Genomic DNA, 25,652 nt, shown 5'->3' with positions numbered 1-25,652 from the left:
GTACAACCTGACTGCCTCCACTGGCCAAACCAGACTTGTTTCTAGGGGGTTCCCCCTGAGTTACTGATGGAGCCTACATACCATCCCTGTGATAAGAAAGGAAGCTAGGCAGGCCTTGGGAGTTACCCAGAGTGATATGGCTGAAAAGAGCCACACGGCTGGGTCTGTGCCCCTGGCGTGCACAAGTGTGAGCAGGCTGCTGCCTGCAGCGCGGTCTCAGCACTGGCCGGGAAGGAGCCCTGGCATCCACTCTTAGCTGTAACCCACCACGTCAGCACAGCTTTAAAAGTTGGTCTGGAGCAAGCCAACAGTTGCTTTTATCAAAGGCCCCGGGGAAGGGTTTGGCCTCTGATTAGGGTGGGGGTGAGGGTGGGGTGGGAGAGGAGTGGTAGATCTCTGGGTCTATGGTTGTTCGCTCAGGTGGCCTCCTTCAAGAGGCTCTCTTGTCGGTGGAGAATTCGATTTTATTGCTCAATGGGAATAGAACAGTTTGTATGTCATGCAGGTGGACTAGATCATTCTTCCCAAAATTGTAAAGGACGTGAGGGCTCCCTGTCTGCACTCTCCCCTCCTCCTCACCATGCATCCGTTTTTCATCTATCTGCCCATCCATCAGTCATATACAGGTGCCTATCAGCACAGTAGCTTGGAGTCTGCAGTCCCAATTGCTCTCTTTCCCCCAGCCTCATGCTCCTTTCCTCTGTTCTCTTGTTCTCTGCCTCTTTCCTTTTCTACTGATCCCAGCTTACTCTTGGGAAAGGGGCTGATGACCTCATTGCTGCTGAGGTGTGACTTAATAAATACCAGGAGGCATGTGTTTTATTCCATGATAAAATGTACGCATTTACTCTGTTCTAAGTACTCTACAAATATTAAGTCATTTTACTTTCATAACAACCCTATGAGGTGGATATTGTTATTATTCCCATTTTACAGATGAAACAATTTTTAAATTCTAGCTGGAGAAATAAAGCTTGGTGGTGATACATTAGGAGTGAGCCAGGAGTATTTGTCATCACAGAACCAGTGTGTCTCTCCCCTCGTTTGGCTTTGCCAATCAGAGACTAGGTGATTGGAATGAATGCTCTTCTTCCTCTACAATATTTCATCTCCACCAGCCCTGGGCCATTTCTACTCTCTCCTCCCTGTGCTCCCATCTCTGAAAAAATGGCACAAGATTTAAGAGACATTAGAGAATTAAAGATAATTTATTCCCACATCCGTGTTTACTGTGAGGTGACGACACCTGGCACGGTCACCCGGGCAGGTGGTGGCAGTGCACAAATGAGAAGCCGGGACTCCCAGCTCCCAGCCTCACGTCTCCCCACGCTCCCGCACCACTCACCACCCTGTCAGCGCCATCTTCTTCCCTGCCTCACGCTTCCTCAGTCTGTGGAGATCTCTTGTCCCAGGAGTAAGGAGCTGTTCAAGTGTCTTTAGTAATGTAGGTGCACCTCAGTCATGGGGCTTCACTTTCTCTGTCTGTTTGTTGCCAGCAGCAGTCTCTGTCCTGGTTTCTTCAGCTTTTTCCCCTGGAGTGTTGTCTTTCTATTTAAGGTGGCAAGTCCCCACTTTTGTCCCCTTTCCCTCCACTCCCCATGTCTTCCTTGAGCCTGCTTCTGCCACCACCTGGGGCCACTGCAGGTCCGGTCCCCAGGCTCCAGCTCCTCCATGGATCCTTCTGCTTCCTGTTCTCGGGTTGTCCGCCAGCACTGCTGTGTCATAGCCAGTGAGGGGGAGGGAGGGTGGAGGACGGGGCTCTGCATGTCTTCCCTGGATTCTCTGCTGTCCACATCAGTGGGCAGCAGCTGGGGGGCCCCTCGGAGGAGGGCCTTGATGTTGTCTTACTTCCCAAGGCCTCTTGGCAAGGTGAACGTATCTCCAGGACCCTTGGCTGCTGTGCAACTACACAGCTAATGGGGGAGGCCCACACCCGCTTCTCCGACCTAGGGAGGCTCTTAGGGCTCACAACACCACATGTAAGAGTTACCCCTGACTCCAGAGGGCTCTCAGTCCAAATGAATGCCCGTTGTAAAAGACGTTTTAGAGTCACTTCCCATCACTTCATTAGAATAGTAGTGAGGTTTCTGCTTGGAATAAGGTGACATTTGCTAATTGAGCCAAACAGATGCCTGGGATACAGCCTTTGGAGCTGAACTGCTCAGGGAGTGAGGTGGAAGTGGGGCAGGCTGTAGGGTGACAAAACGGGGGCTCCCTGGACTCTCAAACTCAAAGCCTTTACTTTGTTCTCAAAACTTGGGTTGCTCTAGATATTTACTGAAGAGTAATGAAGACTTGCATTCATACAAACACATATACACAAATGTTCATTGTAGTATCGTTTGTAATAGGCACAAAGTGGTAACAACCCAGATGCCAATCAGTAAGTGAATGGAAAAACACAGTACAGCCATACAATGGAATGTTCAATATAAGAATGAGATAGTAATACACGTAACCACATGGAGGAATCTCAAAATCATTCTGCTCAGGGAAAGAAAACAAGAAAAAGTTGAATGCTGTATGATTCCACTTACATGAGATTCTAGAAAAATCAGAACTGTAGTGGTAGGAAGTCAATCAGTGATTAAAAGCGGTCAGAGGATTAGGGGAGGAGACTGACTGCAAAGAGGCATGAGGAAACTTTTTTCTTTTCTTTCCTTTTTTTCTTTTTGTGGTGGAGGCACTGGAGGTTGAACCCAGGACCTCCTGGATGCTAAGCATGTGCTCTGCCAGTGAGCTATACCCTACCCCCCACTTCACCGAGGAAACTTTTTTGAGTGAAGGAAATGTCCTGTATCTGATTTTGGTGGAGGCTGTGCAACTGTATACAATTAGCAAAATTCATCAAACTGTACGCTTAAAATGAGTGATTTTATTGTATGTAAATTATGCCTCAATAAAGCTAAAAAATAAAAAGCAACAACTTGATTTGGACCATCATGGAAGACTGTCTGTTTATCTCTAGCCTTTAGCTGTTTGCGTCTCCTCAGGACTCCAGACGTCTTTGATGGGGCACCAAAGTACATTTCAGGGAACTCAGAATGCTCTTTGGATTCTGAGGAGATTTCCTAGAAGTTGGTAATGAGTGTGAGAGAGGCAGAAGCAGACTGAGATGATGTCTTCCTCCACGAGCAGAGCACATGCACTTGTGTGAGAAATGCGTGAGCACTTTCGAGCGTGTGAGGCAAGAGACAGTAAGGGGAGGGGATTTATTTCATAGAATTCCAGAGGGCTTTAAAAGATAAAAGGGGAGAACATGCCTGAGTCAGTCTTACTCACTGATATATCTTCTCCTTGGGTGGAGATCCCAACTGTCTGACTGTCTGGTGAATTCCTGTAAAGTGAGAGTTTTTGTTTTTAACATCTGTCTTCCTCTCCAAGTTGTCTCTCATTCATTCTCCAAGGTAGCCAGCATACACCTGATATCTGGACTTTCCCCGTTCACTTGGGAGACTTGTGGGGAGTGCCTTTTCTAAGCCCAGCTCGGTTTTAAGGCTATGTAGATTTGAGTCCTTACGTGGAAAACCTCTGTGCGTGTGTAGTGTTCAGTCGCACCTGGCCACACGGTCTGACTCCAGGTCTTGGCTCTTGTGGAGAGAGGGTGCCCTGGGTGCTTTGATATGAACAGTCAGCCCAGCCTGGAGAATTGCAGGCAGCATTTCAAGTAATAGTACATTAGCTGCTGCCTCCGTTTTTGTGGGGACTTCTCTTTACCACACCCAGTAGATAAAGTGGCCAAGAACGTCTATGTTTACTGCTTTCTGGCATCAAAGCAAAGCCCTTTTGGGTGGTGCTGGAATCAAAAGAGTATTAAAAACATGTTTTTTAGAGCTTAGCATTTTGCATTCAGGATGGGCTCCTGCTCGGTCTAACTTCTTTGCTGCTGACCAAGGTTGAAATAGAGCTAAAGGGTTGTACAACCTTTAAAGTCAGGTTTCCCATAAAGAAGATGTTATTTTTTGGTAACTGACAGCCAGGCTCAGTCGACCTGGCACACACTCTGGTGGGCAGATGTACTTCACTTCTGCTCTTCTTAGGGTGTGGGGTGGCTGTTTAAAGAGGGTGGATATTAATGCTAATCTTTGTGTAGCATAACAGGTTACTACCATTTGCCCTTTTTTATCTGGAAGTTCAAGCAGATATCAGAAGGGAACTGTTTGTGGCTACAGAGATGGTTAAAATCGCCATTATGAACAGAAATGATACTTGGGAAAAAAACTTTCCTTTTAAGAAGGCAAATCAGTCATTTAACCATAACTATTTGTTGAGTTCCTGGGATATACATATATCATATATCACATGCTATGCTGGGTCCTTTGAAATAAAATAAATAGAAGACAGCATCCCTGCATTTAAGAAGCACATTGGGAAGATGTGGAATTAAGTGGAGGCATGGAGAGGTAACCAGTGATGTAAGGACTGGGCATGAGCCCAGGGTGGTACAGGAAACGAGTGGTCCTTGAGGTTGGGGAAGGAAGAGATTGATTCTTTGTGCTAAGGTGACTAGTAGAACTTTAGCTGGGCCTTGAAGTATGAACAGGATTCCAGGAAGTCAGAGAGGAAGAGGAAAAGCCTGAAAGGACATGGGAATGGAAGGGGTTTTTCTTGAGCATTTTCCTTGGTGAGTAAAGGGAGCTAAGCCTGGAGCAGAAATTCAGGGTGGGATTGTGGAGCTCAGGAATGGCGGCTAAAGATGTCAGACCATAGCCTGTAGACCATGGGAGGCTGTCAGTGTTCTGAGCACAGGACAAAGGCAACATTCTAGGACAATATCAACTGAGGACTCTGTCCAGAGAAAGGATGAGGCGGGTTGCTGGAATTCTCTCTGTAGCGTCCTTCGTGTAGAGTTCTTCCCTTTGACAGATACGTTCTAGAGGATGGAGTGGTTGACTGCAGGGTTTTCACAAGCAGAATGGAACCAAACATTGCAGGAGACTAGCAAATTAGTCTGTTATTAATGTAGAGTCGTGGAAGGTTTTTATCTCACCCACATTATGAATGGGAAGCGGACAGGAATGAAGTTTGGAATCAGGAGGCTCTTGGGTTCCACAAAGGACCATTGTCCCTCTCCTCCAGACCATCCATGTGGGGAATTGTTCAGGACCTGGTTAGTTTTTCGTGATGGCCTTTATCATTAAAATGGTGTGTGATGAAACAAGGCAGGCACCAAAATTCATATCCTTATGAACTCTCTATAATAGCACCCTCCTACTTTGGGGATTTTTAAAGCTAGTCTGAATTCGAATAAACTTTTCTGGATGATGTAAGAGGAGAGTGGATAAAAGGAGTAGATAGGCATTTGGGGAGGGGGCGGGGAGGAGGACTAGGGCTCATGAGATTAGCCAGGGAGGCACAGAAAGTCAAAAGGAAAACAGAGGCCCTAGTGAACCCAGGATATTCTAGAGGAGAACTAGCCTCTGTTAGGGTTTGAAATGGTCAGAATATCTTTTCAGCCTCCTTCATGGTACTGTCTTCTCTAGCCAGAATTTTCTTTTGAGACAGGTGGTTGGTCACTCGGCGTACAGCATGGCTTCTTGTCCCGGACAAGCAGGAGGCCATTTGAGCAGCAGGCAGGGCAGCCGTGTGTTCCCTGCAAAAGAGTAACAGCTTCTAGGAGACTTGGTGGCTTTGGGGAAGAGCTCACAGTGGCAGAAATTCATTAGAAAGTAGGATAGAACTGACTTCCAAAAAACTGGCATGATGTGGATCTGGATGTGCTGTGGGCCACATGACAGAAAGGAAATGGAATGAGAAATGGTGTGACTGACAAGGAGCTTTTGGCCAGCTCCCCAAAGTGAATGTAGTTAGGTATTGCCACTTTATCTTCCTCAAACTCTCTAAACACCAGTTTCATTGGAGTCCAAGACATCCTTTACAACCTTTTGGTCACCTGTTGTTTATGACCAACAGCAATTTCTTCTATTTCTTTCTTTGAAGATAATTTTGGGTGGTGTGGACTTCAGGCTGTTTTTGATCTTTGGCTATTGGTTTGAAAATATTTTTTGTTATTATTTTCACATCAGCCAAAGCTAGAAAGTTTCACTGAATCCCTCCTGCAATGTGTTTCCTTTCACTGGAGAAGCGAACTATTTACAGCCATAACAGGGTTTACACTGAATTGTATAAGTGATACTGACTTCTGTGTCAGCAAAAAACGAAACAAAAACTGATCATAGATGACATTACCTAAATGACAGTCCCTACGTGTGTCCTTTCTTTCACATTTGCTGTAATCCCGTTATGGCATTGTCCTATTACCTCAAGTACTGTCATCTTTAAATGCTGTCAAATCGTAACTGGATTGCCAAGGACAGAGGAGAGGAATCAGGGAGAAGTCAATGGCGTTTCCCGACACACTGCAGAGATGGGCTTCTTCCCTCTCTCGCAGGTTGAATTCTTGGAGAAATTGTTCAGTTTAAATGATGACTCAGGTGTCTTTTACAGGCTTTGATGAAATAGCCAAGTTTACTCCTCATGTTCCTAGAAGGAAAGAAAGAAATGTTCTCTTTTAACAGCCAATGAGACAGACTCTCCCAGGGTAATGCTAATGTTTCTGCATAGTGAGAATGTGCTGTAAGTATCGTTATTGTGTTTTTAATACCAGGTCAAAAGTAACAGCAGAGAGAGGGCTCTAGCTAAGGGTTTAACATTCAGTTGATCTTGATGACGTTTCCTCAGATTGCTTACGGGACTCCATTTTAGAGATGGGAAAACTGAGTCATAGACTCCTAGAGGTAGACGTCAATGGAAGCTGGAGTCAGAAACATTCTTATCTTGTGTTTATGCCATATGTCCATGTTCCTCTCGTATGTTTAGACCAAATTCTCTTATCCAGATTTCTCATAAAGCGTTCATAAATTTCTAGTCTTCACTTTTCTGCAGCTTTCTTAGGTAGACCAGTTGATGGGGAAATTACTGCATTGAAATTAAGCCTCTTGCTTTTTGCATTCCGTTGCTTATAAATCAGGGAGTGAGAAAATGGTTACTTTGAATGCCTTTATTAAGGCAGGTTTGGCTGCCAGAGAATAGGGCTAAACTGAAGGGAATGGGCTAAGACGTCTTTTTCATGCCTTTTTTTTTTCCACTTTGGGTTTTATAACGGTGTAATTTAGTTTCTCCTTAATCTGATTCTGTATTCATTTTTAAATATATAATGTTGATTAGTATGTTCTATTATTTATAGCCCTCCAGAAGGATCCCAAGGGAAGATAATCTCCATTTGAGAAGATGATTTCCCAATTTCTATACAGATGATGAATAAGTCACTGCCCACTGCACGCCATCTCCCCAGCCCCCACTGAGTTTTCTTCTTACTCTCTGTGTATGGCGTTGTGGGCTGCAGACACCCGAAAACCTGACTGGAGGTGCAACATGGGATGTGCTGACGTTAACTTAACATTAGGCAAAAGGACTGCCTAATTGACTTGCAAAATATAGGTTAGGGAGTTTTATGGGATACCAAATTATTTTACTCTTTCTCTGATTAAAAACAAAATATTATATTAAGTAGATCATTATGTGGGGAAAAGGTTATAACTTCATACCCTTAGAGGTATAGCCTGGCTTTCCCCCTCCTGGCCGTTGGCAGAGGCCCAGGACCAGGGACGGATCGGAGGCTGGCAATGCCCTGTTCACAGAACTCTGCAATGTCTGAATAGTTAAGTAAGATTTATGGGAGGGGCGTTTCCCTGAGCTTTGAATTTCCTGAGTCCTTTTGATTCTGATAGAATAGTAATCTTAAAATTAAATATTAATTTGTTTTGATTTCATTTCTGTTAACAGGGAAAGGGGCGAAGACATGAAAGGAGCAATGCTGGGCCAGGTTTGAGAGGCAGGGGACCATCTCAGGCTGCCCGTGAGTGGCGTTCACAGTGGCGTTGAATAGAAATGCCGCTCCGCGAAGGGGTGTGGTCATTTTGAGTCTATGGGCTACTTCTCTGTCATACCATGATGCCTTGGTCAACCATCTAATGCTGTAAAGTTCTTCCTGAAAGAAAGTCCAGACACAGTCCTGATGTTGGGTTGGGCCTTTCATGTGTCTGATAATGATCTACCAGCTAATCTATCATACTGCCCATTTCTCTGCAAAATGTGTGTGTGTGAGAGCACCCACACGAGCGTGCATGTGTAGTCTAAGCATAGGTTTCTTGAATTTCTCACTTACTTCAGTATTTTACTACACATATGTCCCTAAAGTGGACTCTCAGCATTTGGCCACTGTGTTCTCTCTCATCGTGTGGGAGGAAGGCACGGTGCCCAAATTGGAGGTGGGGCGAGGCAGGCTGGTAGAGCTGTGATTGGTGTCTTCGTTTGATGTGTGGGAGAGAGCACGAGTCACAAGGCGTTCTCTGCAAATGAGCCATGGTCTGCCTGCAGAGCAGTGACCTTGAAAGCCCCAGGACCAACCTCCCCAGGATGTCTTGACCTGCGGGCCTTTCAGTCAAGTCCATTTCAGAATGGAGAACAGCTTGGCATTATCCACTCCTCTTGACCTACTGACAGAACAATGCTGTTAGAAACTTTGAGTAGATATGGAAACAGATCCCTAAATATACAAAACAGATCTTATGTGTGTGTGTGTGTGTGTGTGGTGGGGGGCAGGGGGTGGTGAGGAGAGGGAAGGAGAGAACCAGAGCAGAAGTTGGAGAAAGAGAATAGGGGAAAGAAATACTAAAATGTGCAGTCTCATTCCCCAGCTCTCCTGTTGAATTTGAGGATCTGATGTAGCAATATGTGTTTCCAAGAGAAAACAAAGTCATCTGTTGGGCACAGGGGTTTGTCTGGGGGGAGGGGGCCTGGAATTGCTGTGTAACCTTAGGGAAACACTTGCCCTCTCTGGGTTGAGCTCAGCCCATTGTTCACAGAGGGCACTGCTGATATTTATAGACCATGTTTGACAGTCCCGAGTGAAAGACAACTTCACTTCTCACCTCAGAAGAGCAAACGTTGTTTCTCATATCTAGGTTGCTGGGACAGCTTCCTCAGAACCTAATATGGCGGCAGCTTTGTGACGTTGGATGGAGGGTTTTTCTTTTCAAATGACTTGATTTGTTTTTGACACTTTTCACATTATTCCCCAGGTCTAGGTTTTTTCTTAATTTTTCCTCACAGGCAGAATCTAAATGATTCTGGTGGTTGTTGGTGGTGTTTTTCAGTTAACTTAAAGGCACCGAGGGACTTTCCTGGGACTGGTGTCTGGAGGCCGATGACCCAGCTGACAGCAGCAGGATGTTGGGGAGCATGGACCCCCAGTGGGGTTAGCATGGGGGGGGGCCCTATGGCCTTGGGATTCTTGCTGGGGTTCCCTCGCTCCACCCTGCCTGGTTGCTGCGACTTCAGCTCATTCTGGGTTTGTGTGAAGGCATCAGTCTGGCCTATGGCATCCTACCGCGTTCCATCCCATTGCATTTCACAAGTCAGCTGCAAGGCCAGGCTCCCATTACCCCCAGCCTCCTGCATTTGTGTGCAAGGACCAAAAGTGAAGAATGGGGTCTACTTAGAGGATTGGGCTTTGGCCTGAGACCAGTCCACATGGGAACTCTGGTGGCAACAGATAGCTGTTCTTCCAGGGCTGGCCCTTGGTGGTGGTGGTGAGGGTGTGCAAATAATTTTTATGTTTTTATATTTAAATATGGGTTTCTTTTTTGGCCAAGTCTTAAGTAAGTGCCACAGAGAATTTCTTTTTGGCTTGAACTTGATGAAATTTGGATGAACTTGTTGAAATAAACACAGGTTTACACACACACTCCCCCTTCTGCCCCAGCACATATCCCATAACGAGCTATTCCTAAGTGAGACTTCCTAAAGTTCTTACTTTGCATGGTGATAAGGGCAGAAGACCTCAGCCCCACATGCATTTTGGTTTGAGTTGTTAACCTTTCCTTCCTTCCTCTTCCTTTTTTCTTCCCCTACAAGATCCTCCTTCTCTTAAGAAAAAACAGATGCGCCATGCTGGAAGTATAGACTTGACCTCCACCTCACCAGGTGCAGCTGCTGACCAGCAAAGTAGAATAGGAAATATTGGGGGGGGGGGGGAGGATGTAGTTTCTGTTCCACAATCACTGCTGTTTCAATAAAAAGCAACCTGGTTTATCTATAAAACCTACTTCCCTTTCTGGTGAGTGTGACTGTTTTGAATGGCAGAGGACTCTGTTGGAGAAGAAAAGGGAGGGAGGTAAGAGAAGGGAGATGTAGAGAGGACGAAAAGAGGAGAGACAGGTGGAAAGCAGGAGAAAAATGGGAAGAGAGAAGGAAGGAGGGATCAGGGGAAAGAAGAGTGACATTTGAGCTATTTTCAGCTGGAGTGAATGCAGATTTCATCAGGCTTGCTGGCGGTGGGAAAACAGGCTGTGTGGACAGTCACCTTGCCCGTAACTTCCTGCGAAGCGGCCTTGGTGACTGAATTTTTCTGACACTGTCATAGTTTGGACAACCCTGCCAGCTCCTGAAGGAGAGCCCTACAACTGTCACAGGCGAAGCATCAAAAGCACGCACTGTCGATAGTGACCTGCATTTGCAGAAACTCTGAGGGCTTTCTAATTAACGGAGGAGATCCAAATTAGAGTAAAGCTGTTCGACAAGCCCCCTCACACGCGCTAAGTGTCACGGCGCAGATAATCATTACATCTAACAAGCGCCTGATTTTTAACAGAAGCTATGAGGTGAATTCACTTATAATGGTTCAGTTTCAAGGGGAAAAAAAGCTCCCCCTGCCCTAAAAAAAGAAGGAAGAAAGGTCAACAAGAAGAAAAGAAAATAGGGAAAAAATGGGAAAAATTGGGGGAAAGAGATGAAAAGAGATTTTCACACTAGCGCTTTTGGCAAATGCTCAGGCCCCCCATCCCTGAATTCTTGGCTTCGTTGCTTGCCGGAACATTCAGATACATCTTCTGTTTTAGATTTTCCTTACTGTAATCTGTGCCAGCTCGTTCACTTGGTGTTTCCCGGAGACAAGCCTCCTCTGTGCGTTATTTCTGACCATTGCAGCATTCCACAGGGTCTGAGTTGTTGAAAGCAGTGACCCAAACCGTGACAACTTGAATATTACAATCAAAGCATGTGACATAGACAACAGTTGATTTGGAGAAACCGACTAGGGGCTGAAGAGGACCACAGCTGTCCCCGGGGACTTGCCTGAGATTCCTCGGGGTCTGTCTGAGCTCAGGCCTCCTGACCCCGTCCAGGGCTCTGTGCACAGGGCAGGGGAATTTAAGTCCTGGCTTGAGGCATTGATTTAAACCAGCTTTCAAAGCCCTGAGGGGAGCCAGTCATTTGCGTGTCTTCTTTTCTGGGTCCCCCGTCAAAACCATCTCTCTACATGGGATGCACATCAGAGGAGGAGGGGCTTTAAACTTGGAGGGTTGGCCGACATTGTTCAGGAAGTGCAGTATGAGGAGAAGCACTTCTCTTGTTCCCGTTGATTCTCCCCAAACCACCTACACGATCCTTGCAGTTATTCATGGGAAATAAAATAATATAAATCATGCTGCCTGATTCTTCTCAAACAGTTCACAAAGTAATCACAGGCTGAAGTGCAGGTTTTCTTGCCATGCCTTTATCAGTAAATCAGATTTTGAGCATTTATCAGCAAAAGTTAGATTTAAGCATCATTCCTGTAATGTTTGAAAGGAAGAAGATTTGTTTCGGTGGGGATGCTGCCAATCAGTGATCTTCCAGCTTGACTCTGCTATCAATTATTGCTGCAATTATTTGTCTAGTTGGATATTTAAAATGTCATCAGAAAGAGATGATTACATATTCCAGAAAGCGAGGCACTGTATAATCAGATGAACTGAATCCAGTTAAATGTAGTGTGGTACCAACCTGTCCTTCAAAGTAGAATTCTTGAGCTACCACCGAAGCAGCAGCCTTCTGCCCGGTTTTCAGGAAGCTGATCTTAACCTTGGGATGCAGCTGTGCTGCCAGGGTCGGGTGATACTCAATTATGGGAAACTTTCCAAGTCTGAAAATGGAATTGCTCCTTCAGATACATGAGAAGTGCATTTTGGTTATCTCATTCAATTCATCTGCAAATCTATAAATAAGAAGTCCCTCTATTCTTCTTGCTTCCTGTGGATTTAAATGCCAAATCCTGATTTGTGGCAAAGTTGTCACATGCCCCTTTTCCCACTCTCTGCCTGGTGCCCAGGATCTAAGCAGTGGCAGTAGAAATTACAACTGTTTGGAAGCCAAGAAAAAGCTCCATTTCTCACTTTTCTCCAATTCCGGATATTCTCGGCCCTGCTCCATCCATCAGCCTTCTCCCCACACACCTCCTCCACCACACACCCTCCTTCTGTCCTCACCACCAACAGGAAACAAATACAGCTCCAAATTTTCTTTTTTTTTTTTTTTTACGGAGGAAAAGAAACCACAACCTGAACAAATAACAAAAAAGCTCCAACCAAACTAAACTCTCTACTTAGAATGATTCCAAATGTTCTAAACTTAAAGAAATCCCCCCTTGACAGGTCTGCCCTCCTCTCTGGATGTCAGGAGTACCCCTGAGGGACGGGATGGTAGATCTGAAAGTGATAGCAAGTCCTCAGCTGGAAAACAGTCCATCCCCATTTTTTTTTTTTTATTATTTTGACACCAAGATTAGAACCAACTAGATGTTCTGGAAATGTTTTCTTTATCTAGATGGGTTTCATGGGTTCAAGAATTTTCTACGGGGCTTTTCCCAGTTCTATTCCCAAAGAACTCTTATGCTGAGCTCTTATGATTCCAGAACTCCGTGGTGTTCAGAAGGCTCTCCCAGCATAACATAAAAATTTTTGAGGAGGGGAGAATCTGTTAGAAAATTAATCTTATCTGTTGGGGTGGAGGAGGAAGAACTTTTGTAACATAGGAGCCCTAGGTTGTATGTGCCCGAGCGTGTGGCAGAAAGATGTAGGGGCTGGAGCAACCAAAAAAATGACTTAAAAAAGATCACCACCCATTGAAAAGGAGAAGAAATATTGCCTCTGCTGCAGTCATCCCTTGTCACCGTTGTCCCTCTCCTTCAGTGGCCGTGCTAAGTTTCTTCACCTTGCGTGGGTTTCCCTGCCAGGCCCTGCAGCTTGGGGTGACCTGGGTCAACTGACCACACTGTCCTATTAAGGGGCAGAAATTGCTTTGAGCCTTGAAAACAGGTTATAGCTTTTGGTGAGTGAGGTGAAGTGTGTGATGATCACAAAACCGAGGTGTGAAGGGCCAGGTTTGGCTCTTGGGAGACGGGGGGGGGGGGGCAGAGTTCTGAATGTTTTTGCTTTTCCTGGAATCCCTGCCTCATTTCTGTTTTCAGAGTGTACGTATTTCTCTCCTCACATCCTCCTGCACGTCCCAAGCAGCGGCAGGGGCCTGGGCTTGGGCTGGGGCCTGGGCTTCTGGCTGGGCAGCGACATGCCAGTCATTCAGCTGGGAAGCCCTGTTCTGGAAGGCTTCACACTGTCTCTTCTCTGGGCCTCCACCGGGCCGTGCCAGGGTCTGGTGCAGCTTGGGGGATGAGGTGTGGGCTGCTGCAGGCATTTTCCTGCATCAGAGGCAGGGAGATAGATGAGGTCACCCAACCAGCCTTCCACGCACCTTCCGTGGCTAGCTTCCTAGCCTTATTTTTAAGCCTTTTAATGGAGCAAAACTATATGTTCTAAGTAGGTTTATTTGAACTGAAGGACTTCACACTGTTCTTTCTCTCAGGACAGAAAGATGGGGGTGTAGGTGGGGGATGAGAATAGAGGAAAGTGTGGGAGATTACTTTAAAAAAAAAAGGAGAGAGAGAGAGGAAAGGGACCCAGACTAGGTAATTGGGACCAATTCATGAGAAGACTTAAGGAAATTTGACATCTATTGTAACTCTTCTAACTGTATAATTACACAGTGTTTGGAAAGTGAATTATTAACCTGATTGTCCATAACGACCATTGAATAAATATACAATCACAGGTTGTCAAAATTGTACAGTGAACCGATGGGCCAGCAGCCACTTTCAAGGGGCTGTAATCATCTCCTGGGTCAAGGCTAACCTGGAGGCACCTTGGTTAGTGAATCATTTACAAGAGAGACCTCAGTGACTCCGGGAATGGAAAGCTCCCCTGGTCACTGCCGGGTCCATGGCAGCTCCTTCCAGCCAGGTCATTTAGAATTGCCCTCGAGGAAGAAAAGTCCACTGAACAGCACTTGATTTATGAGTATTGATGGAGGGGCCCTTTGCCCAGAATGGTGCTGGGTGATGAGAGGTGGACAGTATGGTATTGGTTCTCGAAAGGCTTGGACTTTAGTTGGGGACCCAGTGGTGGTGGTCACATGGAGCCCTGGACCCAAATGTAGTGTAAGGCTGGGGACAGAGAGTGGGACATCTTTCCCCATCCCAGCCTTTGTCTAACCTGGGGCCTTGCTGCCCCCGGCCCCCTGAGCTTCCTTGCCTCCGCTCTGGGTGCAGGGGGCGGGCATCTCGGTGGGGCCTCCTCCGGGGAAGTCCGCAGCCCGCTCCACGCTGGAGGAGCCGCAGTGTCAGCCAAGAGCCGCAGGCCATAAATGCAAAGTATGGTTTAACAAAAGCAGCTTTTGAGTGAGAAAGCTGAGTGGAGTTGTCCCAACCTGTCAACTTCAGATTTCTTTCCTCCTCCCCATAAATCAAAAAACGGTTGGTGGAAGGGAGGGACAGAAGCGTTTCATTTTCAGATTTTGTAAGAAAATAAAATCAAATCAAAAGAACCTGTCCCACGCTGATACCTTACACGCCAGGTTTGAGCCTGAGGCAAATTTTTGTGGCCATGTAATAAGCCTCTTTAAAATGGTGACAGACCCTTGACTCTTTGCCTTGAATTACATTGATAAAAGACATTTTATTGCGTTAGAGCTGGGGCAGGAGTACAGGATGGTTCTTGCCTGGTCGGCCTCTTTGAAACCACTTCAGCCCTGCTGTCCACACACCCCACCGCCTGACAAGGTTGGAGTGTGATGGTGGTGGAGATCTGTGGGCTGCTGACAGAAGGAGCTTTCTGCCCAGCAGTTGAAAGTTGAGGCTCTGAAAGCAAAAGGATTTCAGCCTGAGGGGCTTATTAGGGAGAGGGGAGCATCTCTGTTCCTGGTGGACCTGAGGGACCTTGACCTGGGTGGCTCTGGGTCGGTCTCACGGCTGGGACTGCATGGAAATAGAGTGTCACTGGTAACTCATTTCCCAGGCAGCCTTAGATTCAGAACAGGAAACGACCCTGGGGACTCCCCTGTAGTGTGGGGGCCTCCTTGATGCCTATGTAGAGGGGAAAGGGGATTATGGCCCCCATGCCCAGAGAGGCCAGGGCTCCACCAGCTGACACAGTGGACCTGCCCAGAGGGTGGAAAGGATGGTGCGTTCTTGGTTTGAGGTGCTTGGAGGTGTCTGATAACTTTGGGTATTACCCCCATTGAATCCACAGAATTAGTAAACCTGAGAACAGCCAGCAGCACCCACACTGTGGCTGGACTGGGGCCTCATGAATGACTGCAGATTATACATGTGGGCATCTCTCTCTCCCTCTTTCTCTCTCTCTCTTGTTAATTCAGGAAATTCTTTCCAGGTTGGTCAGCGGGATAAATGAAGGATTCAAAATTGGGTAAAATGTCAGGAAAATAACTCTGAAGCCAAGAAAATAGGCCTCCAGTAAATAGGCTGTGCCTGCCTCTCCTTTGTTGTGTGGGGCTCTGTCAGAGAGGTTAGGGCCGAGGCAGGAGCTCAGAGGAGGAAGGTGCTGAGGGACTGAGCAGACGGCAGCAGAAGTTGGAGGAGCCTGTGGGCGGGCAGAGGCCTGTTTCTGAAAGAAGAACTTGCTGCTGTGGGACGAGGCCTGGCCTCGCAGCCCCAGAGCTCTCCTTGATTCAATCTCACCTCAGGCGAGAGGGCAGCCTAGTTTTGTTCCTGAAGAAATGTCAGAGCCTGACCTGCTAGACCATTTTTTTTTTTTAAGTTTGTAGAGCTTTGAAGCCTTAAATTAGTTCTCATAATTTCCGAGCAGTTCTGTATTAACCATAAGACATAATAGGTTTTAATTCTGGAAAATGGCCAGTTCTGGTTCTAAGAATCTCTTGGCCAAGATGGTCACAGAGTGTTAGGCCTGTAGCGTGCGCCTCCCCCGCTTCTCCGGACGCTCACACGTCACTTTATAGTCCCAGGAAGGCAAGTGGTTACCTATAAGCTGCTGTAGGACTATGCCCAGACACTCTGCCTCAGCCCACCTGGAGGGCTTCCAAGGTGAGCGGTGAGGAGGGCAAAGCTTGGTCCCCAAGAAGGTGGGCAGGACTCTGAGTTCCAGCCCTGCCCTCACTACCTGCTGCAGGATGCCTCTGAGATCTTCCATCACCTGGGCAGGTGAAGAGAACACCTTCCCTCATCCCACAGGGTGACTGGGAGTCAGAATGTGAGGAGAAGGCTTTGGGAAGAAGATAAAGTCCTTCACGGGCCGGGATGTAGTTTCTTAAGAAGGACCAGTCTTGGAGGCCTAACAGGGCCTTCCTGGGGATACCCATACTTCTGGGCCGTTTTCCTTTGAAGGGCTGCACACAGCAGTCCAAAAACTTGTTCCAGCTCTCTGGGCCTGCTCACATCTACTAACCACGCCTCTCCCATCCAGCAGCACCACTGCCCCCACCCCACCGACTTCCTCCTTCGCAAGGCCCAGGAACGCCTGAAAACATTAGGGGTCTTCTTGTAAGTGCCAAGCTTGGTTTTCTTAAGCCTATTCTGTTATTTTCTTGAGACTGATGAAAATGGTGATATGGGGGCATAAATTACGTTTGTTGTGAGTTGACAGATAAAAAGGCTCGGGGTGGCCTCTTCAGAGTAATTTGGGAGTTGCATGTTCTGCTTGCTTTGATAGAGAAGTCCTTCTCTGCCCTGGCTGGTGTTATCAGAATTAAACGTTTGCTGAGCAAATGGTCAGTCTCCTGGGGTCCACCTTTGCAGCTCAAATGCCTTTCTGCCCTCAGTTAAGATACTCATCCCACTCTCCTCCAGTCACTGAATCCTTAGATCGGGAGGAACTCAAGTGTAGTTGTCAAAGCTTTGCAGGTGTCTGGGGCTATGATCTCTCCATTCTTTCCTTCTTTTCTCCTTGGGGTAGGGAGGTGTGAGTGGGGTCTGTGAATACGTGTTCAGGACTTCAGTTTCTTTCATTCTTCACCCCTTCTTCTAACCACGGGGGGGGGGTACTGCGGTTGAGCCCCATTTTAAGAAAGCCCAAGATACATCAAAATCTCATCAATGGAAACTGATAAATTAGAGGGTGATTTTTCACATTACAGAAAGATTGTTAACTTTTCAAAAGGTTTCCGCCACGGGGTTCCTTTAAATAGTGAGCTCCCCCACTGAATTTAAAGTGTTTGTTTACAGATCATTAACTACTTGACAGAGAGGTTGGGGAGGGGGGTGGAGGAAGAAGCACTTGAAAGGTAAAAGTGTTAGAAGCCCTGCCAGTTTTCGATGAGCCTGGAAGGGTGATGAAACATCCCTGAAATTACGTCCGTTAGCAAATGTGATTCAGTTTACAGAAATTCAGTTTACACACGGCTTTCCAGGAACCCTTCAGTTGGCTGAGGCAGGGACCACAGGACTCTGGGGCCTTGCCTCCTTTGGGGTGGCTGGGAGAGGACTCTGGCTTTTCTTAGAGCCCTGTGCGTGCCCTTGTGTGCCAGTGGGTGCCAGGCTCTGGCATGAGGCCGAGCTTTGCCACCAGCCTTCTGGCACGGGCAGCAGTGACCTTTCCCCTTGACATTTAGCCTGAGTTTGTGGGAAGTTTCTTCCTGGTTCTCTCTGACCTTCAGTCTTTTTGGCTCAGGACCCACCTTGGTTTCCTCCTTGAAGCTCAGACAGGTGAGCTTTGCAAAATCTACCACCAGGCGTACACTCTGAGTCTAAGAATTAGCCTGGATAGCAGACCCAGCCCACACTGGCCTGTAGGTTTCTTCTTATTCCTGCAAGGTCACAAGGGGCATAGGCTCATCCTGACCAGCTTCTAGGATGGCCCATAGTAGGTCTCTTAACTGCAACCAAGACTCCTGCCCTTGATCTAGTTGGTCTCAAGGAGACTCAGACTGGCCTGGGAGAGAGAGGTCCCATCTCATCCAGTCTTCTCTTTAAAGAGAGAAAACGTGGGGCCAGAAAGGGGAAGAGGTTTACTCAGGGTCAGGCATAGCTGGTGAATGGGCAGAGCTGGGATTGAAGAACTAAAATTTCTGATTTTGTTCTAACAGTCTCTGCAGAGGAATGAGACCCCAAAGGAAGAAAGGAGCCTGGAGAGAGGTTCAGTGGGACCCATGAATGAATGCATTGGGCAAGACCTCTTTAAAAGTAGTTCCCAAATTCCCCCAAATAATCTGAAAAATGACGTCAGGTGGAGGCAGGCCTGTGCACACACACATATGCTCCCTCACACCCCACCGCACACATGAAATCCTCTGGTGAGGACTCAGAGCAGGAGTTAGGTTACCCCTGCCCTCCCTGTGGCTTTGAAGAGAAGAAAGTGGGGAATTTTGGAGGGAAGGTCAAGTTGACGATTGAAGAGACATAGCAGTATAGGAAAATCTCCACCTTTCTCGCATAGTCATTTGTTGAAAATGTGTCAGCAAGTACAAGCCCATCTTAAACTGGCAACAGTACATCTGAAATAGATTATTTAAGCCAGGGAAGTAGTATTGCAAGGGAGAACATGGCTATCAACACTTGTTTGTCTGACTCAGAGGAATAAAACACAGTGAATTCTGCCTTAGCAGACCATGCACCATTCATCAGGGAGACAAACAATCCAGGTCGGGGTGGGGTGGGGCAGGACAGGTGAACTTTCATAGTTTCACCAGCGTACGCATGGCTGTGTCCCTTATTGAAAGAAAATGTGATGTTTGAAAATGTGAAGCTGTGAAAGCTGAAGACTTCACAGAAGTCCTCAGAAGGTTTAGTTAGATGACTGTATGCTCTGTTGTCAACCGAATGGATTGGTGTGCGATATTTTCATTTAAATGTACTACCTATTGGGCCCCATTTGCTCTGTGTACACCTCGAGCTTTGCTTCTCTCTGGGTACCCATTCCTGCTTTTTCTTTTGTCTAGAAAGACCTTCCTCTTGGCTTTCCAGATCCAGTTCCTAAGTTACCTCTTCCCTAAAGCCACTCTTCTCCCTTCCAAATGGAAGTAATTTGTCTTCCTTTGAGTTTCCATTGCATTTAATCTGTACCTCTCTTATGGCACACTTTATACTTTGGGGCAGAGCCATTTCTTTCCAGGCCTGTCTTCTCTACTAGACGAAGGCTCCTGTAGGGAAGGCTGTGTCTGAGTTTTCTTTGGTTGCCCACAGAGGTTAGTCCATTACTTTGGGCATTATAAGTACTCTGTAAATAGTTGTTGAATGAATGCGTGAAAGAATGAATGAATGGAATTTATCCTGGGCACACACGTTTTGCATAGTGAGATACATAGTTAAACGAAGGAAAAAAAAAACTATCCTAAGACAATTTGTCTTTTTATGTAGCTGCCCTTCCAGTCTCCTCAAGAAGTTCCACCATTCTAAGGCAAGAGCTTAAAATGTAATAAAAATTTATCTAATTCACGATCAAGTGAAAATACTTTGGGCCCAGAGCCAAAGAATATTATTGGAGTGAACTTTTTTCAACACCCTAAATTTAACCAGCGGGAATTCTTTTTTTAAGTACCATCCTATTCAACCTTTTGAAATGAAGGATTTGCCTTTTAGTGGGAAATCTGCATTTCAACACAAAGATGGAACACAATGTCTTTGGCTTACTTATTCTTCAGAAAAGCAAGCTCCTTTTTTTTTTTTTTTTTTGAATTATATGCTTTGCTTATGTTAAAGACGCAGATTGCAGAAAATTTTGTTTAGGCCTGACAGATTGGTGGCTTGCATTTTTTGCATTTTTATAGATAAAGGGGCATGAAAGATGTCATCTCTTCTCCCCACTCATAGAGAGGATGCCTAGGGTGAGAACTCTTAAAAGGTGAAATTGGTAACATACTATTTAGATAATCAAGGCTCCAAGATGACAGAATTTGTTGAAAAAGGGGAGAAAAAGGAGTTTTAAAATGAGTGATTGATGGGGGCCATGAACAAGTTTCAGCAACAAATTTCTGTAGTGTGATGTCTGTAGAATTCTTGCTTGTTTTCATTTATAGAAAGCATCACGATTTGGTAAAATCTTAGCTAGTAAAAAAGCATAGTGATGGGAAACATGCTCATGTAAATGCTCATTTCTAGAACAAAAGAGAATGAGATTTTGACAATATCAGAAGGTTAATTAAGAAGTCTGTGAGGGATGATAAAGTTGGCACATTTCAGTTCAGACTGACACAGCTCGAGACACAGGCGTTGCTAATGTTGACTCCATGATACTCTGATAAGTCACAGAACCTGAAAGATGGGGGCTGCTATCTGACCCTATAAACAGGGTCAAGAGTTAAAGGACATTCAGTGGATATGCTTTCCAGTTAGATAAAGAAGCCTTTTTCCTAGACTACCTGCACTGTTATTTTTGTGATTTGGATCCAGTAATATTGACGGAATTGGAATTAGTTTGTTCAGGGATGCATTTTAAGTGTAGCCTGTAAGTTGGCTATTAGCTGGAGAGTAGGGGGGACCCGAGAATCTTGGAGCTGGAAGGGACAGTAAGGGCCCTTTGTTTTGGCCTGTCACCAATATAGAGATCCCTCCCCATCATGGTGAGCTGTCATCCATTCTTTTCTTGAAGACCCAAGGAGAGTGGGAGGTCACGCTTCACGGGGTAACCCATCCACTTGAGGACAGTTTTTCTTCTTTTGTGCCCCATCTCTTTGGAAGAATAGGGAAGTTATCCAAAAACATGTTTAGGAGAAAAAATACACAAATGCACATATACATGTTAGTGAACAGCAAACATCTATACGTCTATGTGCTCATCTAGAGAGATTTTCATTCCGGGTAAAGTCCGGCTCCCGGAGGAGTCATTCAGTGTGTCAGAAATGATGCTTTGTGCTCAGCCGTTTCAGTACATTTGTAGATCAGCGGTACTACTTATTGGTTGGTAGCCGGTTTATTGGTAGCTGTATGACACACTCAGTGATTAGTTTCAGAGACAAATAGCATGTCATTAATAAAGGAATCTTTAAGATGTACTTGAGGAACCCTAACACTCAGTTTAATGATCTTAAATTCCAAGGATATCCCACCTGGCTTATAGAGATCTGAGTCAAAAGTTGGTCCCAGGCCATATAGAAATGTAAAGTGACCAATGCATAATGTTCAATTCAAACCAGTCCCAATTTGTTGCAGATTTTTAATAAGACCTGAAAAACAAGATTCATTACTTTGTTGTTCAGCCATAAAGAAACATTGCATTATTAGGTTTCTGAGGCCCTAATGCTGGGTCTGGAGGGAACTTTCTGAAGCAAAACAGGTTAAAACACCTTTCATCAGAGGCGTACAGGCATTTGAAAAGATTAATTCAGAAGAGGGCAACACATTTTGAGAGTCCAGAAAGGGAAGCAGGAGTCCCATTCTTGCTGCGTCCGTGCAGCGTGCCACATCTGCATTCGCAAACATTTCCGCTTTTGTGGAAGCAGGGAGGACACCATCTGCCTGACATAAACTGGTCTGAATGTTATGCAAAGAGCGTTCCCTGTTTGATGGAGAGCCTGCTCCTGCTCCCTGTCCTGGTCAGTGAGGGAGGGTGGAATCTTGGGTTCCACACGGAGTGATCCTTAGGAATTTCCCAAGCTTGCTCTGATCCTATGGGAGGTGAGTCCCAGACAGAAGGGACGACGGCCTCCTGGCCAGTGGACCTCTGCCAGGAGAACATCAAAGCTTGCAGCTTCCACGCCTCCCCTGACCCTAAGGTGGCGCTTATGAAACTGGACTGTGCATACGAATCACCTGGAGGGCTTGCTAAACACAGATTCCTGCCCATCACCCCCGAAACCCAGTTTTTGATTCAGGAAGACTAAGGGGGGGCCTGAGACTTCGCGTTTCCCCCAGGCTCCCTGGTGGTGGTGATGCTGATGCTGGGCCTGGCTCTGCCCTCTGAGAACCACTGTCCTGAGCGTACCACCAAGGAAATAAAGAGAGCATAGCCAGACCTTCCGCCTCCCTGCCAGCTGTCCGAGCCCACCTCTCCCCGGGGAGAATGAAAATGCAAGTGGGAGGAGAAGAGGTCCTCAGTCAGGGGCAGCCTGGAAGGGCAGAACTGCTGGTTGAGGGCGATGCTTAGAGGCATTAATTGTGAGACTCGACTCTGCCTAAACCGTGATGAAATAATTGAAAGCATCATAGCAAGAAGTTAAACCCTAGGGAGGCTATTAACAATTTAGCATTTCCAGTTCCTGTGGGAATGTCGATTCTTCTTACCAACGCGAACGTGTTCAGGGACGTGTTCGGCGGGAGAGGCAGCAGTCAGCTGAGGTCCCTCTTGCCTTTGCTTTGACACTCTTCCTGGAGGAAGAGAAATGCAAGCGTGAGTGTCTCACGAAGACAATGTCAGTGGCTTGTTAGGCTGTTAGGAATAGTTTCTCTCTAGCTGTCTGGTTCTGCAGGGGAAGCAGAGGTAGATGATGAAAACATTGGGGGTGAGCCAAGAGACTTAGGAAGCACATCAGGTGTTGTTTTCACATTTTGAAACCAAGTCAGTTCATTTGGACCATTTGAAAGGCCTACTCAACACCTCTGGGCTGGACTCTCCCCCAGGAGAGGTCATTCCTCTGTGTGGGTCAAGGGAAAGAGACCTCTCCTCACTGGCACTTCTTGGGCAGTACAGACCAGGGCAGGAATGGCAGAGAGAAGGAAAGAGATGGATATTCTAGGAAGGAGCACTGGGCGAGGAGTCAGGAGACTAATTCTGGTCTTCCCTTTGTGGTTAACTCCACAAAGTGTGTGGCTGTGGGCCAGTCACTTAATTTCTCAGTTTCCCCACCTGTAAAATGAAGGCATCAGACTTGATGATCTCTGGTTTTTTACAACTCGAAAACCAAAACCAAAACCAAATCATGGTAACCAGATACTCAGATACGCTCCTTGATGAGCCCTTGCCTTGCCCCATGACCTAGTGCTGTGGCGGACTGGGCAGGGCTGCTGTCCCCAGAAGCTCAGCTTGCTTCAGGCCAGTAGGTTAGTAGGCCAATTTGCCAACAGGAGATGCATGCAAGTGGTCAAGGCTGGACAAGGTTAACGGTTCTCCCATTTCTTGCCAGAGGTCTCTCTGAGGCACGTCAGGGTCTCTTCCCAGAGTAAGAGGCAGAGAATTTGAAATGAGACTCTCCCCTTGTGAGAGTCCATGTACTTTGTTGCTTTTAGGCCAGGGTCACAGTACCTCAGTTGTGTGGATCTCCAAAGATAAGGATTTCAGTCTTGGCGACAAACGAACTTATTAAATAGGTGAGGCAAGAACAAGTGTAAAAATGGATTCTCAGATTTCTCGTTGAAAAGCACTATGACTAAATCTGTAGTTAATTTTACCCTCTCCTCTCAATTCATGGTACATAGAAGCAGTCACATGAAGACATACTTGTTTTTTACGTCCAATCTTCCCACTTTTGCTGGTTCATTTTGCTTGGGATTAGAGAGGAGGACATGCCTCTGTAGATGGTCTCGGGCTGGGCGGGGTCTCTGTGGCAGCCTCCCTGTGCAGCCGGGTAACAACAGATTTATGCCTGTGTGTGAGAGCTTCCATGAGCAACGCACCATTGTTACCCACCAGGCTCCTCATGAAAGGAAACCTTGTGCCGACTGCCCTGGCTGTTCTTGGCAGCGTGATCTATCGAAGGAGAACAGGATGTATTTTACACTTGAGACCTACTATCCTAGAGTATAACAACAACTCTTCTAAGTGCTCTTAGTATTAAGCTAATGGAAAACACGCTCTGTTTACTCACCATCAAAGTCTGTTTTTCTTCTCTCCCGCCTCCCCCAATCATCACAGACTCCAAGCCTCTAGAGCACACGGAGCGTCCCTGCTCCATCTGTCCTCCCCTCTGTCTCCAGGTTGACCTCTACATGCTTGGTTAGCTCAAGGTGGACTTGGAAAAGCTAGGAACTCACCACATAAGCCATATAATCCCCAGGTTGCACAAACCAAATATTTCCTTTCTCACAAAAATCTCAGTGCTAGAAATGCTTGATTTACTGCTAGATTTATGTTTATTAGTGTGAGAAGTCATTTTTCCTCACCAGAGTGCAGCCTGGAGAAGGTGGGCCACGTTTTCTAGGTGCTTCTATTTTGGGGATGCTGGGTCTCTCCTTGTCTTTGAGTGGTGGGATTCCTCACCCTTCAGTGAGGACTTGGCCAAAGTTATTTTAACCCCGGCCTAATCTTTTCATCCACTGCTTTGTGTTGTAAGAAACCAAGTCTATGTGGAGTACTCCATTGACAGAATTCTAGAGTGTGGCCCAACTAAGTCCTGAAATGCCCAAGGTTCCCCTATCATTGAAGGTGCTGTCATAAATACAGTGTTGGAAGAGGGGGCGGGGGACAGGGGAGGCAGAGCGGGACTCTGTTCTAGAAGAAATGATACACAAATCCACTCATTTCTGGTTAGCATGTTGTTTTTGGCTTGAACTTGTCTATAAGAAAAGTAAATATGCATGTAAACTGGCCTTGCAGATAAATCCCCCTGTTTTACCAGCCTTCCCAACATACGATCAATTTTCCCCTTGCTGCTTACACATCTCTTATAAGACAATAATCAAAGAATAACAAACAAACAAATGAACCGAAGAACCCTCCCCCCACTGCCCCATACCTAGAATAAACCCCCCTTCCCTTTTGTCATAAAAAACCAAAATTAAAAACCAAACAGAACTGTGGGAAAGAACTCACCACTGTTCTTTTGATACAGGGCCTTGGGCCTGGTAACTATCTGCAAGGCTGTTGTAATGATGTTAATCTATTTTAATGGAATTGAAATGTGATATCCTGTGGTTTATGATGCACGTTGTTTATAGCTTCAGTGCTTGATTTTGGGTTTCTTTCACAGATAAACTTCTGCACTGGAGGGGCCTCTCCTCCCCTCGTTCTGCACACGGAGCTCTAATCCCCACGCCCGGGATGAGTGCAGAATATGCCCCGCAGGGTATTTGTAAGTTGAACATTATTTCTTCTACAAATGTTTATATGTGTAGAGATGAGAGTTTCTGGAAATTACCCTTACTTTTTAAGTACTGAAAGGAGTTACTTTCAAAATGTATTGGCATCTGCATATTTATTATTCCATTACTCACTTGGCACTTGCTCCCCTAGTCCATTCTGCCCCAAGTGGCTTTTTTCTCCTCCCCTTTTCTTTCTTTCCTTACTGAAGGCATGGGGCCCATAACAACTCATCCCTGCAGGTCTCCTCCCCAGGGTCTTGTGTGGCTCCATGGCTGGTGACTGCATACACTGTGTGTTCAAGGCCCATTTTATTGTCGGACATTCACTCCCGTGGCCTCGTTTGGGACTTTGAATTTATTGCATGGCATACGTCTTTAGCAGAGGCCAGAACCAAAAGGAGTCAAGTTTAGAGTTACTCTAGAGCTGTCCTTATGCATGTTGTATATGCACTTAACATGTATATTTAAACATGGTGTATTTTTATATATGCATGGTACATTACATATGTGCATACATACATAATTTCTACTTGTTTTTCTCCTAGATTTAGAGAAAAATGCACAGTAATGTTGCTAA

The 25,652-nt window shown here is 46.1% G+C and overlaps 1 protein-coding gene across 10 annotated transcripts in view; it reads left to right on the top strand.

Annotated features, from left to right (window-relative positions):
* Nucleotides 1-25,652, top strand: part of BCL11A (BAF chromatin remodeling complex subunit BCL11A) — a 98,159-nt gene that overhangs the window by 57,601 nt on the left and 14,906 nt on the right. For all 10 annotated transcript variants that reach the window (XM_006191324.2, XM_032497601.1, XM_032497599.1 and 7 more), the window contains one exon: nucleotides 24,964-25,065. In XM_006191324.2, the coding sequence (XP_006191386.1) occupies nucleotides 24,964-25,065 (102 nt within the window). The remainder of the gene's footprint in view (nucleotides 1-24,963; nucleotides 25,066-25,652) is intronic.

Source organism: Camelus ferus, chromosome 15 (genome assembly GCF_009834535.1).
Source record: "Camelus ferus isolate YT-003-E chromosome 15, BCGSAC_Cfer_1.0, whole genome shotgun sequence".
Taxonomy (NCBI): Eukaryota; Metazoa; Chordata; class Mammalia; order Artiodactyla; family Camelidae; genus Camelus; species Camelus ferus.
The sequence above is the reverse complement of the archived record's forward strand: the minus strand, read 5'-3'. Positions and strand labels throughout refer to the sequence as shown.